This window comes from Mesitornis unicolor, unplaced genomic scaffold (assembly GCF_000695765.1).
Source record: "Mesitornis unicolor isolate BGI_N332 unplaced genomic scaffold, ASM69576v1 scaffold51730, whole genome shotgun sequence".
NCBI lineage: Eukaryota > Metazoa > Chordata > Aves > Mesitornithiformes > Mesitornithidae > Mesitornis > Mesitornis unicolor.
In genome coordinates, this window is record NW_010158751.1 from 1 (window position 1) to 17,982 (window position 17,982).

The window sequence follows — 17,982 nt, forward strand, 5'->3', positions numbered from 1 at the left end:
GGGCGGGACCGGCGAGGAGGCCACTTTCCCCTTGTACCCACACGTTTCTCCAGTGCTGGGTCCGCTGCCTCCGCTGGGTCCCTTCGGGTGCCAGGGGTCTTCACCCGGTCCTGGGCCGGGGAGGCGGTACCGACCTCCGGGGGAGTCCTCACCGAGCTGTGTCTGGAAGTAAAAGCGCCTTTGCCATCCTTCAGAGCTTCGCCTCCCGAGCCTCAGCTTGGGCCAGGTGGCGTCTTGGCACGCCGGGACGAAGGAGGCAGGGACGGTGCTCACCTCCATCACCAACATTGCTGTTTTTCTTTCAGAGGATACGACGGGAAATCTGATCTCCATGTTGGAATAACCAATAGTAACGGTAAAAAGTAGTTTACAGTCACCTTACAAACTGCTGCCCCACACCTCACATTTAGGGAGTATGCCCAGTTGCGCTTCACCCCTGCACCAAAGGTTAATGCAAATTGCATGAGTGATTTGGGAGCCACCTCTGCTGTTGGGCAATATCTGGTTTGTTGGTACCTGTTAACAATGCAAGGCTGCAGTGTCCAAGTATCTGATCACAGAGTCCCAGATGTCAGGAGCTGGAAGGGACCTGGAAAGCTCCCCCAGTGCAACCCCTGCCAGAGCAGGATCACCAGAGCAGTCACACAGGAACACGGCCAAGGGCTTTGGGTGTCTCCAGACAAGGAGACTCCACAACCTCTCTGGGCAGCCTGGGCCATGCTCCATAACCCTCACACTGACAAAGTTTGGCCTCATCTTCAGGTTGAACCTCCTGTGCTCCAGCTTGGGACCATTGCCCCTTGTCCTGGCATTGGCCATCCCAGAGCAGAGCCTGGCTCCTTCCTCCTGATACTGCCCTTTCCAAATGGATCCCCATGAAAGAGGGCACCCCTCAGTCTCCTCTGCTCCAAGCTCAAGAGCCCCAGCTCCCTCAGCCGCTCCTCAGCAGGAGATGCTCCACTCCCTCCAGCATCTTTGTGGCCCTGCTGGACTCTTTCAAGCAGTTCCTGTCCTTCTTGACCTGAGGGCCCAGAACTGGACCCAAGATTGCAGCTGTGGTGTGAGCAGGGCAGAGCAGAGGGGCAGGAGAACCTCTCTGCCCTACAACCACCCCTTCTCATCCACCCCAGGATGCCATTGGCCTTCTTGGCTCAAGGGCACATTGCTGGCTCATGCTGTTAAAGAACATGTACTGCCTCAGCATGCTGCAGGTATCAGGACTGGGAGCTTAGCTGTTCACTGCAAAAAGGTCATGTAAAGACAAAAAAAATTCTTGAGTCCAAGAATTGACCTGGCTTTGCAGCAGTGAGCACACAGAGCTTCCAGTCAGTCATACACCACTGGACAGAACAGAATGGACAGGAGACATCTCTTCCTGACACAGGGAAGTAAAAAGATAAGCAGCCTACTTTTTAGAAGAAGTTTAAGGAAATTTTACTCTTAAACACAGTTTTTGCTACTTCTAAAAATAACCCTAATGAAAAAAAAACCCCAAAACATTAAAAAAGCCACATTAAAAAAAAATAAATATCAAGTTCTCCTATTGTAGGCTCACCCTGCAAAATCTCACTTGACATTTAATATAAAGATGGTGTAGTTTAGGGGTTTAAAGAAGAGCCTGGTTGTCCTTAAGTTGTTTTCATTATCCAAAGACATCTCAAATTACGTTGTAAACATGAGGTTTTGGACAAAAGCAAGTGCTGCATTTTCTACTCTGCAGCCACCGACGGGCAGCCATGGCATAGCCAGTCTAAGAAAGAATGGCAGTACGGAAAACTAGTAGTTTTCATCACTTAAAAAACAATGCACACACACAGAAAGGATATGGATCTGATTATCAAGTGCTACCTGACAATCTTACTCTCTTCTTTTCAGGCGTGGTGTATAACTACAACCAGGAGGGCATGCACAGAGCTGAAACTGGCTGGGAACAGTGCATCAGCATCCCCCTAGTACAGCCAGACATGTTTGGGCTGCTTCAGCAGTGGGATAAGCTCCTAGAGGAATTTTCTGTGGGAGAGGCCTGGCTTCCTCACAGGTATGTGGTTTAAAAGCTGGATGCAATAGGAGTTTCTCATCTGGGATGATACCTTGGGCTGTTCTGGTTTGGACCCTGCGAGGCTTGTGGTTCATTGAGAGCCTTGCTCCTTTAGGGCACAGGTTTCTAACAGACTCTTCTAAATGACATTGTCAGGCTGTCTTAAAACTTACTGGCCTTGCTAAACAGAAAAAAAAAAGAGTATTTTTAAGTCCTGACAAACCCATCTGGCTGGAATGTAAAGGCTCTAAAAGAAAAGATCATTTCAGCGAAGCTTTCTTCAGCAACAAAAGAATTTTGTGAGGAGAACACCCCACCAGTTCAGCAAAACCTGACCTTGAAGAGTAATGAAGTCCAGGTGCAATTCTGTAATTATTTCTTCAAGGTTTCAACAGTTTCAGGCGTATTTGCCTTTAAAAGCTGACCGCACTGATGGGATTCTTGCCCAGATCTTGCTTTCAGATGACAACTCTGTTGTCAGTGATGAGAAATGTGAAACACAGTCAGGCTCATTTCCAGCTCTCCCAGCTGGTTTGTAATTTTGCTTTAGACAGTTAAATACAGAATTACACTTTGAATTAAACCAGTACTTCCAACAGGAACTTTCAGTTCTTTGTAGCTGTCCTTGAAGTTAACGCCTGCTGACAGCGTTACGAGCTACGCAGCCCAGCTAAAGCATGCACTGCCACATGAGCGAGCTGCTTGATGACAAAGCAACCTGCTCTCCGAGGAAACACCAGTCCTCGAACTGCTCATCAGGAACAAGCAGCCTGCCTGGCCATAGCTCTGTGAAGGGGTTAAGTTTAAGAACATAGATGTCATCTTACATAAAAGAAAATAAAAAGCCCACAACAAATCAGAAGCAGGTCTTAGCAACTCGGTATGTGCTTGACTGCAAAATTTCAGAGAGAACATTATATCCCTGATACCAGGAGACGAAGGAATTTGACCTAGAACAGAGTTTTTACATGTCTGTGGAACTGACAATGCCAACAGGAGCTGTGTCTCTCTGATACTTTGGCAGTTCCCAGTTCCTTAGCATTACTAATAAAATTAACTCGATGTTAAGTAAGCACTGGAAGAAGGCAGGTAGATGTGTGCATCTCTTCTACAGGGTTTTCTTTGGTTTTCCTCTGTCTGCCACTTCATTACATGGTGACCTACTTTTTCCACCAATAGACCAGTGACCACTAAACTGCTGAAAATGTCTTTTTTTTTCTTAAGATGTTAAATTAACTCCTCTGTTTAGTCAATGGACAGGAACTGTGCTAAACTAATCCTGTAGCCCCTTTGAGTTCAGGCCAAGCCTGATCTACTGGAAGGATGGTGTATAACAGCAGCAAAGAATGGCGGCCACAGCTGTGGCCAACAGTGTCTTAAATGACTGAGAGGTTCTGGGTTTGCTTGTCAGGATATAGAGAGATGCTTCCCAAAAATGAGATGCTAACTGGAAGACACAGATGGTAATGAGAAGTTTATTACAGAAGCTTTTGCATTATAAACACAGACATAGTCTGCAAACAGAAATGAGGTGCTACGTGCTTTGCTTAATTGTGGAACTGATCAGGAAAGCACTTGTGTGCTCCTGTTACCCAGACACGCTGCGGTGCTCTGCAGACTCAGCCCTGAGCTGGTGAATCCACCATTGTTTTCAGTGTCATTTCCAGGTGTTTTGAACTGCACAGGGATGATGGCCACTGCTGGAGTTACTCAATTGCTTTAATAATTATTTTGGTAAAGGAAATATACTGTAGCATATCACTTGCTTAGTAAATGGGAGCTCGTTGGTCCCTTCAGATACTCTTAACAAACCAGAAGAGCTTTGCAGAAAACAGGGAGCAGCCCTGAAGTGGGCTCAGGGTCGCAGGGTTGCTTTTGGTAGCCAGAGTCCTCAGATCTTGCCAAAACCCTTTGTACATCCCCAGGGCTGAGAGGCAAGGCTCATGGACCACGGAGCCGCTGACAGTACAGGGCAAAGAGTGAGTCACAGGGCCAGGAGGAACAAGGGAGAAATGACAGAGGATGAGGCAGTTACGGAAAAAGGTTAAGGATGAGGCAGATGGCAAAGAGGAGCCTGAGCAGGTCTGTGTCAAACGCAGTTATGCAGGGCCAGGGGAAAAAGCAACACTGGCAAGGGAATGGAATAAATTACTAAAGTTATTAGTGGCCAACATGAAATATTTGGGAGAATCTGAGAAACGTTCAGACAGTGAAAAGAACAGGAAAGTGCCATATGCTCCTAGGTTAGGGTAGCAGGGTTAAAAAAAGAAAGGCGGCAAGAACATTTTAAACAGGTACTCCTCCCATTCAGTCAGTATTTCTGTTCTTGCGGGACTGGCACAAATGATTGCCTGTGGGAGCCTGGCTGGTACACGGTAGAGCAACTGTATCAACACCTTAGCAGGAGAATTGACTTGATTTTAAGTAAGCTTCCGAGTTAATGCCACAGTGAAAAGTGCACGTGGTGGCACACAATTAACATTACTGCTGCAGGAAGTTTTCAAGATAACAGAGTAACAATATGTGGAAGAGCAAAGGTTTACAAGGTGAAAGCCAAATAAGTATAAAGAATAAGAACTCATTATTGTAGTGTCTGCAGCTTGCCTTTTTTTTTTTCCATGCTCACAGTTTCTAGTGTCCCTGGCTGGAAAGTACAAGCTGCAATGAACAGAATGTATTTAAGCACCAGCATTAAAGGAAGGTGGCCACAGTTCTTGGAGAGCATGCATTTCTTTATTGCACTCAGTACAATATTCCTCCACGCACAGTAGTTAATGGATTTGTGCTAACTCTTACTAATGGGATACTTTTCCTAGGTACGAAGAGCATGACCACAACTGCTACACGTTTGCACTGGCATTCATTAACAGCGTGCTCACTGCACAAGGGAAACAGCAGATGAGTAAAAGTGAATTTACAGAGACATTTGTGATCCCACAGACAAGGAAAGCTTCCAAATACATAACTCTTCACCAGGAGCTGACAGCTAACGATTTCTACATTGTACCCCTTCCTGATCGAGAAAAACAGTGCTGAAAATGACAAGCTGCTATATCAACAACATGCAATAGGAAAAGGAAGTGTTACGACTCCAGTTCTCAGGGCTTCAGATGTGCGATCATCCAATGTATTTAAAAACACAATTAACTTATTAACCTGCACGTCATGGAAGGATCATGAAACTGAACTTGTGCATGTGAGTGAGACGACATGCATACGATGTACAGACTACACAAAACCTCTGGGAACCAGTCAGATGGAAAAATGTTCTCCTGTTTACATTCACTATATGCCTTGTTCTGCCATGGCATTTAATACTAGAAATCATAACTGCTGTGTAATTAAGGGTTTTAACAAATGAACTGCGATAACTTAAGCTGTAGCAAAGCAGAATGTTTTGGGTTTTTTCTGTCACATTTGTTTACTGATGGGTGAAGAAAGGGAATTTGTCCTTGCGTGCTGCTGAAATCCAAAGTCCATGACTTAATGCAGATTCACTACATGCAGTTATTTTCCTTTAATTACTCATAACAACAAATAAATCCAGCTTCTTTGCCAGATGTATTCTTTTCCAGTTCTTTTCATTTTGCACATTTATTCCTCAAACCAAGACAGGTGCTTAGTATTAAAAGATAATAATTTAATGTCTGTATCTGTAATAAGCAAAAAAATCCTCAGGATTTATCTCAAGAGTTAAAACTTTAGAACTTAACAAAAATAAAGTTAAAAGAAATCAGAAAGATCTTTCAAACAGCACTTTAACGTACTGTACATTACACAGAAGTGTATGCTGAGGTCAGAATTATGCAGTCCATAATTTTGTGCGGTTTCACTTTACTTATATTCCAGTTCAAGAAAAGAATTTCAGCTTTTTTCACTTCTGATTTCTGCAAAGTACACTGGTTTTAGTCTAGATATGATTATTTCTCCATCTTTGAGAAAATAACTTACAAGTGATTAGGGTTTTGTCCACATCTAGTTCATATTTTTGTGCACACAATCTGCATTAACCCTGTCCCCAGTACTCTCCAGCTGCACACACACTTCACACGCTTCCCCCTCCTCCACGTTCTTCCACTTCTCGCTAAATTCTGAATTACAGCTTCTTTAAAAACATACTCAAAAAACACAACAGAGACACCCAGCTTGAAGTGTGCAATTCTGCTGCTGTTAGAGACCTCCCAACTGCCCACTCCCAGTGCAAGCCAGAATTCTTCAGCGAGGATTTGGCTTACAAAAAGAAATCATGGCATGCTATTTCTGAGTGCATCAGAATCCATGCTTCACTTAAGTACTGCCTTCTAATAGGTAAACCATAAACACAACGGCAAGAATCAGTGCTACGGTACAACTATCTGATGTTATTTGGTACAACAGTACTGAAACATGAAGCACAGTGATCTGCAGGTAGAAAAAACACCTTGCTACGTACAGTCCACACATACATACCTGTTCAGCTTGAAAAAGCTATTACACTATTATGATTTTCATTTTGCAACTTTCCAGTACAAGTCATACACGAAAGCAAAGACAGAAGATCTTCCACTTTGGGTTGTATGTAGTTTCCTGCATTCATGACGTGGCTTTATGATCTAAGCTGGCTAAGTGAACACAACTGTGTTTTTGTGTTGGCGGAAACAGTCCGAGTTGACAGAATTTTTATCAGCCCTGGAATATTTCCTGTGAGCAGGAGGCAAAGCAACCCCCTTTACAGTGGATGAAAACAGCACCAAGAAAATCCAAAGCAGTGTCACTGTCACCAGCCGTATCCTTACCACAGCAGCAAATGTGTTCTCTCACAGTGAAGCAAGGAAGCTTATTGTTCAAACACTAAGAACTGAAATGCCCAAATGTGAAGCAGCAATACTGAAAATGCAGCATAGTCAATACTTAAACATCCTGACTCTACTTCAAAGACCCAAATACCTGATGGGTTGGTTTGTTTGCTTTCCAAATGTGTCTTAGCAATAGCAAACATCATATTTAGGAACCTGCAATCTAAATGATTAAATCTTACAAGAAAGTTAGAAAATAGCAGGCAGTGTAGCAAGGCATAGCTGCTCAGCACCTTCCTATGCCTCTCTCTACAGAAAATGCAGTGGTGTCTCCCTGTCTTTTATAACACATGGTAGGCCAGGGCAAAGAGAGCTACTAGTGTACTATGGGAAAAAAAGTATACTGGAGTTGCTGTATACAAGAGGAAAAAAGCAGTGCTGAAACTGAGACACATACTTGCCAAGCAAGAGAGACTGGCTTCCTCTCACTAGCTCAGTCAGTCTGCATTATTTTCTGCACAGTAACCCATCCTCAACAACAGTAAAGGGCATCAAATTGGGGTCAGAACATCTTCTTGTCCCGGGGCAATATTAGACTCTTACTCCAAGGAGGGATCTTACGCTGCAAATCCCAGGGGAAGAAAGACATCTTACCCAAGTGGGGAAAGGTGCCCAACACCCCAGCTTTGCTGTTAGGTGCATAAGCCCCAGAATGAATTTAAATCCTTGCACATTCTGGGAAGAGTTCCTCAATTCTGAGCAGTGCTTGTGGAAAGAAGCCACCAAATTCCAGGGTCTAGGCACCTAACAGCAACATGTTATAACGCTCAATGTCGCAACAACCAAATCTAAGCTTGGGCAACTTCATGAAGGCTATGAAGTCAGGCTTTCGTTGAAGAAAAACAGTACCATAGGTATCCCCAAAGGTTATTTGACTTGCTGTAATTACCACAAGTAAACTTTAAACTCGAGGACTATCAAGTTTAAGTCCTCATTTCTGAAGAAAGTACCCTGCGGTGAGCTGCAAAACAAAGTGAGCCTCATAACCCCCAAACTCAACCCTGAAGAATCTGTGAGGCATTCCCAGAAAACTGTTTGTCCCTCACTGCTTCAGCTTTCAGGTGGACATTCTGGTTTGGGCCTTCAGTGGCTCTGCAGGCCATAGTGCCTATTCAGCACTGAAGCCTGGAGCTGTGGTAACATTAAAAATACCATTACCAATCGATCACTGCAGCCTGATCACCATTCAAACACACACATTTGTAAGTTTTTAAGGAGACAAACAAGTATTCCGAGTAGGGACACAGCTTTAATTTTTTTCCCCTTCATATGCATTATTATAGTTATGTTTCTCAAGACAACACTGTAAACACAATATACGTAATTTTAAATAGCATTTATACATACCACCTGAGTAACTGTTCTGAGGCAATTGTTCATCGTGAGAAGAGCAGGTAAAACACAAGAAGATGGGGTTTAAAAAAAACCCAAGAAGTTTTTCCTATACAGTCAGAGTTCATCTTGCTCACTGCGCTCACGGGAGGAAACCCAACGAGTTACAATCAGTTCCTGAAATAAAAAAATAGCAATGATTATGGAAGTGGCGGGGAGGGAGATACAGGCAATCAGTGAGGGATGGGGATCAAGCCTTCAGCAAATGGACATACATTCTGGGAACACTGAGAAAGATGACATGACTGCATTTGTTCCTGAAGTGAGCTGGTCTCTCACATGTTTTTCTCCCTTTATTTTTAAATATACATCAACCTTACAGTCTCCATAGGTATCCCCAATTCCCCATGCAAATGCTTACATTCACTGTTGCAGCAACATTAAAATTTAGATCTTCAGTCTTTAAACAGCCTGTCATGCACTTTTCATTTTCTTTCTCTAGTTTATTTTATTGCAGCTATGCATGCAAAAGACGAAGCATGCTAAAAAGCAAGCAACAGTTCAAGGGGGCTCTTGCAGTCAGCTGTCCAGCTGCCCCAGGGCAAAGCTGCACAGGCAAAGGAGCGAAGCAATTACTCACCTGAACCTTAATTCTTTTCATACATTCTGGTGTGGACATCTCTTTTTCAGTCATGTCAGATGGTCTAATCAAGTAGCATAACATAAGTTCCTGTTGTAAACGGAAAGCATTAATTTAAACTGATTTCTTTCTATACAAGTTTTAGGTTAATTAGAAATGCAGATACCAAGTTTCCTACAAGATATCTTCTGCAAACCAAGCTGTGGAGAGCTGTATAATATGCATATTTCATTTTCCTTATCAAAGCATAATACTGCTAGAACATAAACCAGAATTCTAACCCAACCCCAGAGCAGCATGGCTGTGAGCATGGAAGCACGACACTGGGGCTCCAGCAAGAGGAAATCTTTTGGAAACTTTCAGTTTCTCTGTTCACAAGAAATCCTGGTAGATGGAGAGGGCTTTAAAAACAGAAGTGGCCAACGGGAAAGAAGTGTCCCTTGGGTCTTTCTGCAGTTCCTCACACAACTTTCAACGTTCCCACAGGCGACAGAACTTTTCTTCCAGAATTCATCTGGGTATTGACAAATACCTGTTTGTCTACATGTTCCTCAGCAGACTAGAAACAGGAGGTTTCTCTTTCCAGCCTCACTCCAACTCCCTGTTCTTTGGAACTAACCTGTGCATTTATCATTTTAAAGCTATTTTAAAATTAGCATCTTACACTTACCTTAGAAGCATTAACAGTCGTTCTGTTCAACCCAGACAAGGACTTCCAGCTGAGTGGTCTGCGAAGAGAACCTTCAAAATTATCATCAACTAATTCTGCAATGACAGAGTAACTGGAAAACAAAGCAGACAGAACAATTCAACAGAAAGAAAATTACCATTTGAGGAAGATCAAGAAACTTAAGAATTAGAGCCTAGAATTTGGTGTTAAGCAATATGCCAGCATGCAGTAAAAGCAAGTTGTGAAACTTAAGACTCTTTCTACTACGAAAAGAGGAGAAAAGATGACGTTGTGAACATGCTTACTGGCACTTTCCATCCCCACCCTCCTGCTGATGTTTGTAAGCATTCTCTCACAAATGCCAATCTGACACTTATAACCAATTTATTAAATAAAGACAACTGTTGACCCTTAGAAGTTTTCTCTCCCAAATTACATAAATTATCCATACCATATATTTTTAAAAGTATTACCAAATCAAATTACTTTCCTGAGCGCATTCATCATATGAGCGCTAAATATGCTCATTCCAACTTTTAATTTATAATGCTTTACTCCTGTTACATGAATTCAATGAAACTGTGTAATTTAGTATCTCTGCTAAAAGAACTTTTGCATTTCCAGTATGAATGCATCTGGCAAGGTATTTTAAGTGAAGAACATGTGCTTAAACAGTGAAGATAAGCAATTTGTGAGAGAGAAATGTACTAATTTGAAACCAAGAAATTAGACAGAAACACGAGCTTCAAACCTTGCATGATAGAAGGGGGGGCCTTTTCGATACAGCACTGAAAAGAAAGAGAAACACTTTAGATAATCAGAGTTTCAATCTGACTTTAATATCAGGGCCCATAAATATTTTCAGATATTTTGTAAGTTTTAATTACACAAGACAAAACTTCAACACCTTTGAAATCTGCTTAGGATTAAGTTGTCCCAGCAAGTGGAGAGAGAGGGAAGATATACAAAAATGTGTGAGCAGCCCAGTGACTCAGGGGAGGGGAATGGCAGGTAAAAGATAAAGTAGAAGAGCCAAAGGACAGTTAGCAATTGCCATAGGAAAAAGTTTAGGATGGATTTTTTTTCTGCAACAGACTCATGCTTTTAACACCATATTCGCAACAGAAGTTGAGCACTGGAGCGCAGGTAAAAGATGACAATAAGCCATCGATTTTCTGTTGCAAGCAAGCACTTTCCACGAGTTTTAGGAGAGGCACAGGGCACAAGTTGTTCACACTGCCCGCCAGACCCACTAAAAGTTCCCTCTTCATACAAAGGTACACAAGACTCATTGCAGCTGCAGTGCTGTAACTGAGCTGCATTGTTGCATTTCCTGTCTTCTCTTCCTTGTAAGCTTGTAAGAGGGGACTTTCTTTAACTAGCACAGCTTTCCTTATACCGCTGGCCAGCACAGAGCCTGTCAGGAAAAGGATGAGCAGCACTTTATTCCAGTGACAACCATGATTTGCAAGTTATCCATAATAAGCAGTTGTAGCAATATCAACATTAAGAAGGTACTGCCAAGGAACAAGAAGCTAGAGGAGCTCAGATGTAAGGCAGAACTCCTACTAGCCTTAAACTAAAGCTTTGTCCAGCACAAATCCAAAGGCAGTGATACATTAAACAACAAATTCAGGCCAAAACACAAATGAACAGCGAATAAACTAGTATTAATTTCATGTATACATCAAGTGATCAACAGCAAAACCCCATCTACAACCCAGGGTACTAAGGACAGTGGCTGATGACTTCAGCCAAACCTACACACTCATCCGAAGGACCAACTCAACACAAATCGACATGTCCAAATACACAAACCTCCAAATTATATGACTGCACCAGCAGTATCAGTTTGCATGCACACATTTAAAAATATCTCCCTTTATGCCCATTTTCCTGTAACGACAGACATTACTGTACTATATATGTTGACTTGAGCTAAATGGAGTTATTCAGTTACTTAGCAAGGGATTATGGATACTATTAATTACTTCTGTAAGATTAAAAACTTCACCCTTAACAAGCAAGAAAGTCTTTTCTCCCATACCCCTCCTGCCCCCCCCAAAAAAAACCTGCAGAGAAACAGTCTAAGCAGTCAGCTCAGCAGAAGTCCAGACTCCATTAAAGTGGATGAAAAATGACATGCACAGACTTTGATGTGAACTGGGATCTAGATGCAAACCTGCTCTTTCAGAGAGTGTCATGGTAACACTGCAGAAGATGCATTTAGAAGGAGACAGAGAAACTTGGGAAGAGAATTTCAGTGCAATCCTGTATTATTTATTAACCTCACGAAGCAAAACAACAGGCCTTTCGAGTTATCTCTTAGCCACCGGGTACGTGATGTTATTTTCTACTCATATCCTATCTTTATTGCTAACCCATAGTCTAGCCAAAAATGTCTTTTACCAACTGCAAGCAGCAAAGCCTGCTCCAGTCACGCAGCTTCTCACTGTTGATTTAATCTTTGCCACTGGAGTCTTGCACTGCCTGAAAAGAAGTCAGTTGCAAATGATTCAATTTTGTAAGGAAACTACTCACAGAGGTCAGTTCCGTACTTCAGTCCGACTTTGGGGACCCAACCCTTACTGCGGAAGTAGTGATACGCCATGTAGGTAGTTTTAAAATTGGGCTTCACTTCGCTGAAAACTTCCCATAGCTTCAAAATAGTTAGGGGCTCCTAAAAAATCACAAAGGCATTAATGTGACTATATCAGTTTTAAGCAGACATAGCATACTGTGCTTAGTAGAGCATAGCAGCCAAATATCAAATATCACAACCTACCGCAACATGAACTTCAGGCAATAAAATATGGAATCCCTAAATATAAGACAGAAACCTGCTGTTCCATTTAGTGGGTTTTTATGGCATTTCACAATCAGTTCCATAATGCCCTTGTTTAAGAGAAAATCTGATTAATCTTAAACTAGAAGCATAGGTTTCCATTATTTTGTCATTACATTAACAGTAGCTTGATACAGATTAATGCTTAAAACTCCAAGGAATTTTCCTGTTTCAGGAGAGAGAGACTATTCCCCTTATTACTCTTCCCATACTTGTTTTCCCCACAATTCCTAAGATACAACAAAAGTCTTTCTCTACAGAAAGACTGTGCTTAACTATATTTGACCTGGTAAACATAAAACTTTCAGACCAGTATTTCATGAACAGAAATACCATTAGTTAAAAGAAAATCTTCCTAATTGCTGTTTAGTATTTCCTCTTTCAGAATTAACAGCATAAAATATTGCCATAGTAATTAAAAAACTTCAGACCAAAACATATCCAAACTAATGGTATCCCCAGTAATCCAAAATTAATCAAAATCTCTTACCTCACCATAATAAATACTTAAACACCCCAGAGCATACACCAAGAAAAAAGCCTGAAAAAAGAAACAGAGTGAGTTTAACTGATAGCAAGAGCCTTCCTGTAGTTTATATTCCATGCAAAAACAAAACCTCCAGTTAATTTTATACGAGAATCCTAATCAAGACAAACAAGTTGCCTGAAAGTTTCCTTTGAGATTTCTCTTCACGACCTTTACGTATCAACAGACACACATTACAGAAAATCTGTCCATGTGCTGTAGACTCCTGAAGGCACGACGTTCAAACTAACACATGTGAATATCTTTAGAGGCAGCACAATCAAAGCAGGATTAATATAAATGTTACATTCCTGGTATTTCTGTACTTAAGTCCTATCACTAATCTCTTTGTCAGTGGGATTACTGATCTAAAGCAAATGGGATTGGACCCTTCAAATTTTTTAATATAATGGAATTATCGCAGCAAATTATAAATAAGTTTAATGACTAAGACAATTCAAACACTTAGGAGACACAGGAGAACCCTGTTTAGAAACAGGTATCAAAGTAAGTTGTAACATTGATTAACGTTTACTTTTCAGATTAAAACTTGTACTGTACTTGAAACATACCTCCTCCAAGCTGAGCTGTAAATACTCAAAAATCCTAAATGGATTTCTTCTGCATACTAGTTTTTCCTTCTTGACAAGCTAAAAGAAAAAATTACTGTATTACTAAAACTGGAAACTGGAAAAAATACTGAATTCTGAAAATAGCACTGATGACATAATTTCTCTAACAGATTAGGACACACTTTATCCTTACATTTTCTTGTGCATGAGCAGAGCCCTCTTCAGGACACAAGCTGCCTTCTTCCTCTTGCACCAACACATACTCTGGAGCATGTTCTTTTGACTTGATCACCTCACAGGATCTTTGCTCAGTGCTCTCCTCAGCCTTGCAGCCGCAATGCACAAGAAAACCGTGCTTCTGGCAAGGCACGTCGGCTCTCTCTTTTGAGTCACCTTGTTCCTGTTCTTTGGAGCCACACGTGGCCACAGGGTCAATGGCTGCCTCTTCTTCCAAACAGGCTTTCTTGGAGCCTTCATTCTGATTCTCAGGACTTAGGGTTACTGCATTTCCAGTATCTGTAGAAGACTGTCTGGAAAGTTCTGGATTTGGGGCCGTTCTGTCGCAGCTATTACTGGTTTGTTCAGCTCCATCCTCTTCCAAAAATGGCAGCTCAAGAGGCTTAGTGTAATTTTCAAGAATTTTGGTAACCAAGGAGTCATCAAATCCTTGCTCTTGCAAAATACTTTTAGCCCACTGAACATGGTACTGGTACCTAGTACAAATAAAAGAAATGAGAAGTTCTAGGGCATTACATCCTTTAATCAACATCTTTCTAAAAAAGCGCAGCTTCAGCACAGTTCACAAAAACAAATATGAGTGCATACCCCCAGTAACTGCCTTGCAAAAGACAACACGCACAATGTAGTAGGACTCCAGTCTTCAGGAAGCTGCAGACATTACTGACCATAAAGATTCTGCTGCCGTCTTTTGGCTTTTGTTGCCACAGAAATTTAAAAGGCAAACCAACACCGTTACCAGATTTTGCACAAGAACCGTTACATTAGAACTACAGCTATACAGTGAACAGAAGCGAGCACTTCACCAGGCAAAATCTCCCTTCTCCCATGGAAGCCTGAATTTCCTACAAAACATCCTGGTATCAGAGCTTGCATGATTAATATATGCAACAAGACTTCGCATACTCTCATTTATTGTGACTCTCGCACACTTCATCTGTTATACAGCTAACTACTGAGAACAGTATCTTCAAACCCTGTTTTAACTACCTTAGAAACAGCAATGGCTTAGCAGAAACACCAGTTTAAAAATCTTAAGCAGAAACTACCTTCAGTTTTAACCAAAACCCTCACACCCCTGAGAAATAACAATAATCCTATCAGTGAGATAGTAGCTGAAAGTATTTTTCAATTATAATGGAGTTTTTAGTGCTCCATTAATTATTTCTCCTTGGAAAGTAACATTAAAATCCAGCTGAAGACATTAATCTGGATTCTGTGAAAGTTACAGGTAGCTGAGCGCAGCTGTCTTCATTCAAATCTGGACAACTCTGGTATGCTATTACTCCATTTCCCCAGACAAATTCCTAAAACAGCAATTACACAGCAGGTAATGAAGAACTGCAAGACAATTAAATGCAAATTGCATTTGTCAAACAAAATCTAAGTCCCCCTGAAGCCTCATAATAAAGCTATGTAATTCAAAGCTGTACTTTTTGTTATAAAAAATAGACTCCTCTTTGTGCTATGGTTTAATTGCCATGTAACACGCACTCACAGATCTCTACTGAGACACCTGTAATGACACTATCATTGATGCTCAGCTGTATTTGCTGACACATAAAGCAGGCCCAAAGTAGACTAATAAGTGACAAGTGTTTCTACAAGCAGTAATAACTGTCGTTGCAGCAATAGTAACATTGCAACTGTTTGCCTTACCTAAAGTTGAGGACTGAAGGAGCATAACTTTCACATTGAAGGAAAGTAAAATTTATTTTAGAGTTATCATAGGATTAAAGCAAACAGAGTAACTACCTTGCACACTCTTACCGTTGGTTCATATGCTATCTAAGCAGAGCAAAGTTAATGCATGGTCCACCACTCTGTTTTCTTAAATGTACAAACTAGCAATGTTAAGAGAGACTTTAAAAAAAAGTAAAACACCTATCTATTATAAAAGTTCAGCCCATGCTATATTAATTCAATGAGAAATTGGGAAAGTTATTTTAAATAGCCTGCCCCAGAACCTTCTCTTTCTCCTCCCTGGCTGAAGAACAAGTTTATTATGGTTGATACTACTATGAATTAATTACTCACACTGCTATGCATGTACTCAATCTTGGCTTCTAGTCAGCAATTAATACATGCAAGCTTACATGAAAAATATATATATAATATATAATGATCGACTCGATTTCTACTTTTTCTAATGGGATTTATAAATGAAATACAAAGAAAATAAATAGAAGCAAGCCATGAGCATGTATACAGCCAACTATCTGAAAACGAGTAAGATAAAACATAAAATAATAATGTTTTCTAAAAAAACACCCAAAATAATATAAATTCACTTACTTGTTTGATGAAATTATAGGCATGTTTACATTAGCACCTGTATAAAGAAAAATCATAATCGTTTCATCAATATAACATTTTTTTCAGGTGATTTTGAGCACTGATGTAATCCATGGCCTAATATTCACCTCTACTTCAATCCTCTATGCCATTTTGGTCCAGTATTAAAGAAGGACATAAAGAAGGACATAGCAGAACTAGAAAAGATACAGAGATAATGAAGACTGAACCCTGCACAAGTGGAACAACTAAATACACTATTTTCGCTGTGTGTCATTTATAAACACATACCATCAACAAGTGAAGAAAAGTGAAAAGGACTATTACAAGAGTGCCAGAAGTACAAACGGGCACAATTTACCTTGCCACTTGGAAACCAGTAAAGGATCTGAAATGCTGTACACTGGTCGACTTCTGGAAAGGATACCTTTTCCAAAATAGCCCTTCAAAGAAAAGGAAAAATCCCTATTATATCAGACAAAATAAACTACTTTCCAAACATCTAGGTGTTCCTGCTCTGGCAGGGGGATTGGACTGGATGATCTTTTGAGGTCCCTTCCAATCCCTAACATTCTGTGATTCTGTGACTGCCAATATCAGCTGACAAAGATAACCGAAATCTTGTACATTTAAGCTTTGCCTAACGCTTGTTGCTTAGCTTCTGATAAACAGTTCAGTGTTAAACACCTGTACTCAAAGACTTAACCAGTGGAGAGTTATCTTCCTCAATTTTAAATATTTGTCAGCCAACAGCTCCAACTTCTGTAAACTTCTGAAAGCAGATGCAGAAAAAACCACCTGTGTATTAATACTGTGACAAGGCATAATCGAAAACAGAGACAGGTAAAGCTACCGCACAAGAAGAGTGGTGAAACGGCACTCGGACAAAAGAGGTAATAGAGCTTACTTTATTCAAGAAGAAATAACTCTGAAGTTAAAAGAATCACACAAGTATTTATAAAACATAGTACTCCGACCTCCTGAGCTTTAAAGACTAGAAAATGCTTCTGCAAGGCTGCATAAATGTTGAAAGGAAAAATAAACGTAACAAATATGAAGTCTTTGCCGCTGTTTTTTAGCTCACATCACTCCATCCCAAAATGTATTTGCTGGGATAAAAATGAAATACTTTTCACATTTGATACAGAGTATGTTTTGTACTGATTTCAGGAGAGGAGGGAGATACGGAGGATTACTGGAGGCTGAAGGGGAAGGGAAGCACAAAGGCAGGCAGATTTTAACAAGTATCATGCTTTACCTACATTTAAAACACTACAAATACTGTGCAAGGAGGGTACAGCACCTTGTTATAAAGCTGTTCAATATCCTCAGGGTTCCTCACAATAACATTATTGTTAATGATTTCAGCCTGGCATATTCTGAAATCCGTCCCACCTACATCCACTGGAAAGGGAGATTCATAGGACTCAAAAACTCTTCTTTTCCTTCTTGGAGGACGAAAAACTGCCTCTGCCATTTTCTAATACTAATGTTTCCTCCTAAAATGTAGAAACAAAACATTTAATGCTCAGGAGTTCACTCATTTTTATATGTTTCAGCAGTATTCCCTTCCCAAGAGCAATTTAGCAATAATCCAAGTTTATTTCTGTAGCTGTTACGCCAGACAAACACAAGCAGCGATTTGCTGGTGTCATCTGTTAATGTTTTTCTCTTGAGCATTGCAGAACCCCCTGAAGACCAAGTAGGGATAGCTGTCAGCCAAGCACTTGTAAACTTAAGATGAAAGGCAAGTACTTAAAAGTGCTGAAAACATTTCAAGAATAAAGCAGACGAATGAGTAGAACTGCAGAAACCGCAGCACACAAGCGCCTAAATATAAATTGTTTTGAATAATTACGGGAATAAATTTTGAAGAAGGAGCGGTGGCTGGGCAGGTTTTTCCTCTTTAAACACCGAATCCCTGGGGCAAGGAAAGAGGACGGAGCACGGGGCGCCCTGGAGACGCCAGGGACAGGGAACCTGCACCCTCAC

The 17,982-nt window shown here is 40.9% G+C and overlaps 2 protein-coding genes across 2 annotated transcripts; one reads left to right on the forward strand and one right to left on the reverse strand.

Moving 5' to 3' along the window:
• Positions 1-94: 94 nt before the first annotated feature.
• Positions 95-5,074, forward strand: MKRN2OS (MKRN2 opposite strand; the record flags this gene model as incomplete). Its single annotated transcript, XM_010184377.1, has 3 exons — positions 95-355; positions 1,876-2,038; positions 4,855-5,074. Coding segments are annotated over 3 exons (644 nt in total), but the record flags the coding sequence as incomplete, so codon positions are not given.
• Positions 5,075-8,322: 3,248 nt separating this feature from the next.
• TSEN2 (TSEN2 tRNA splicing endonuclease subunit) lies at positions 8,323-17,467 on the reverse strand. Its single transcript, XM_010184366.1, has 11 exons — positions 17,294-17,467; positions 16,352-16,433; positions 15,991-16,027; positions 13,652-14,171; positions 13,459-13,536; positions 12,851-12,901; positions 12,057-12,195; positions 10,267-10,303; positions 9,516-9,627; positions 8,846-8,935; positions 8,323-8,382 (listed from the first exon to the last, which is right to left on the reverse strand). The coding sequence occupies exons 1-11, from the start codon at positions 17,465-17,467 to the stop codon at positions 8,323-8,325; spliced, it is 1,380 nt and encodes a 459-aa protein (XP_010182668.1).
• Between the last annotated feature and the right edge of the window lie 515 nt (positions 17,468-17,982).

Bases quoted from the DNA above. Each gene is read 5' to 3' on its own strand.
- TSEN2 (XM_010184366.1), bottom strand. From the start codon at position 17,467: ATGGCAGAGGCAGTTTTTCGTCCTCCAAGAAGGAAAAGAAGAGTTTTT. The intron at 16,028-16,351 runs GTAAATTGTGCC...TTCTTTATACAG, and splicing joins ACTGGTTTCCAAGTGGCAAG to GTGCTAATGTAAACATGCCT. The intron at 14,172-15,990 runs GTAAGTGAATTT...TATTTGTACTAG, and splicing joins CCTATAATTTCATCAAACAA to GTACCAGTACCATGTTCAGT.